Consider the following 1,925-nt stretch of genomic DNA (forward strand, 5'->3'; position numbering starts at 1 on the left):
CTCCGCCCCTGCCGGGAGAGCAACAGGGCTAGCGCGGCCCCCGGGATCCATAGCGTGGGCAGTGAGGACAGCAGCATGCAGGTGGCCAACACCCAGCCTGAGTAGAGCTTCTCCTGCCGCGAGGGGAACTGCGCCTGTGGACACAGACCCCGCGGTGAGCTGCGTGTCCTTGGCAGGGATGGTGCCCAGGCCACGGGCCACCCTGGACCGGGCCGGTCCTCAGCGCACCAGGAGTTCGGCTGCCTGGCAGCATCCTGCATCTCTTCCTGAACTGAGAGGGCAGGAGCCCAGGTGCTCTAGGTCGATGAGAATGGAAAGGGTGAAGCTGTGGCCACTGGCTGCTGCTCCCCTGGGGGGGTGTGGGCACTGGGCGGAGCCTCGCTGCATTGGGTGGAGGAGAGGCCGGCCTAACTTTAAGGGCTGCATGGCCTTGACTCTGGGGCCTGGCTGGACCCATGTCCCCAGGTTCCTGCCCTCTGAGATGGGGTGCTATTGGCTCCACACGGTGCGGCCCCTGCAGGTGCTTCTTGAGAGGCTGCACAGGGCTGTGCCATGGAGTCAACTGTGCCATGTCCGTGAACTTACTCCAGGAAGTGCAGCGTCCTTCCCTTTCCCCTGCAGGGCTCGAGGGCAAGTGGGGGGAACTGGGCCCACTCTCCTGAGAAGGGTGGCACAGGCAAGGTGCGGGGGGATTTTCAGAGCACAGCCGACATGGCGCTCCCTCCTCGAGCGTCTTGCACAGAAAGAGCCACAAGCCAAAATGACCAGGCTAAGGGGCCGTTCAGGGGCACCCTGTGCGTGCAACATCCCTCATCTGATCTGGACAGGGAGGTTTAGGCCGCCGACCTCCACATTGCAGGACGAGCCTGGTCCAAGGCCACCTCCCTGAGGGAGGGGCTGGAGGGGCCTGTGGTGTCCCCAGGGTCTGGACATGGCTCAGACATTCCACTGACCAAGGCCCTTGCCAGGCCTTCTCAGTGTCACCTCTGATAGCAATGGGAACATGGCGCCACAGTCTCAGGCCTCAGAGTCGCTCCTGTCCTCACCCCGGCTATCCAGGCAGAAGTGACCATGGGGCTGCAAGAGGGTGACTGTGCACCGTGTGGGTTCCCCAGGCCTGGATGACCCCGCAGCACTCCACGCCCGAGGGCCCCAGCCTCCCTAGAAGGACTTACGTGTTGGGGGTCCCAGGCCCTGTAGGTGGGTGGCTTCCGGGCCAGGAGGCTGATATAGGCCACGATGACAGTCAGCAGCATTAGGGGGCTGATGACCCTCCAGGTCACCCGCCAGTAGAGGCCGGGTCGCCTCCCGGTCATCCACGCAATGTCGTCGCAGAACCTGCACGAGACTCAGCTCAGGTGCCCCATGCAGCCCTTTGAGGTCCACTGCGGAGCCAAAGGCCACCAGGACTGGCCCAGGACAGAGCCTGGGGTCCCTGCAGCTGGCCCGCCCCACCTGGCAGAGTCCCCAAGGAGCTCAGGGCGGGAGAGGCTCACCGTTTCATCCCGTAAACGTAGATGACACCCACGACCTCAAAGAAGGCAAAGATGATCAGGTTCAGGGAGGCGACGAAACTGTCGAAAATCTCCAGCCAGTAGTTTCCGGACTGCAGCGTGAAGCAGGTGGCAGACAGGAAGCAGACCAGGCAGACCAGCCCTGCAACGCACAGCTGGGTGGGGCGCTGAGACCCCAGGTCTCGCACCCCCCTTCCCCTTCTCCCTGCGCTGGAGAGCAGTGAGAACCTACTAGGGGCCTTGGCCTCAGGGCAGAGGGGCTGGAGGCCTCACCCTCCCTCCTGCCTCCTCCCCTCCCTCCTCACTCTCCTTCCCTTCTTCCTGTACACCCTCCCTCCCTTTATCCTCCCCACCCTTCCTTCATCCCTCCTCTCTCCATCCTTTCTCCCTCCCCGCCCTCCCTCCCTGCTG

At 63.9% G+C, this 1,925-nt stretch overlaps 1 protein-coding gene across 1 annotated transcript in view; it reads right to left on the reverse strand.

Annotated features, from left to right (window-relative positions):
* Nucleotides 1–6: 6 nt before the first annotated feature.
* SLC6A18 (solute carrier family 6 member 18) overlaps nt 7–1,925 on the reverse strand; it is a gene marked incomplete at its 3' end in the record, with an annotated part of 17,861 nt that continues 15,942 nt past the window's right edge. Inside the window, exons 10-12 of the mRNA XM_008060709.1 lie at nt 1,497–1,656; nt 1,176–1,338; nt 7–134 (exon numbers count right to left, since the gene is read on the reverse strand). Coding sequence (XP_008058900.1) covers nt 7–134; nt 1,176–1,338; nt 1,497–1,656 — 451 coding nt within the window. The remainder of the gene's footprint in view (nt 135–1,175; nt 1,339–1,496; nt 1,657–1,925) is intronic.

The sequence above is a fragment of the Carlito syrichta genome, unplaced genomic scaffold (assembly GCF_000164805.1).
Source record: "Carlito syrichta isolate Samal-C Ts95f unplaced genomic scaffold, Tarsius_syrichta-2.0.1 Scaffold304707, whole genome shotgun sequence".
NCBI lineage: Eukaryota > Metazoa > Chordata > Mammalia > Primates > Tarsiidae > Carlito > Carlito syrichta.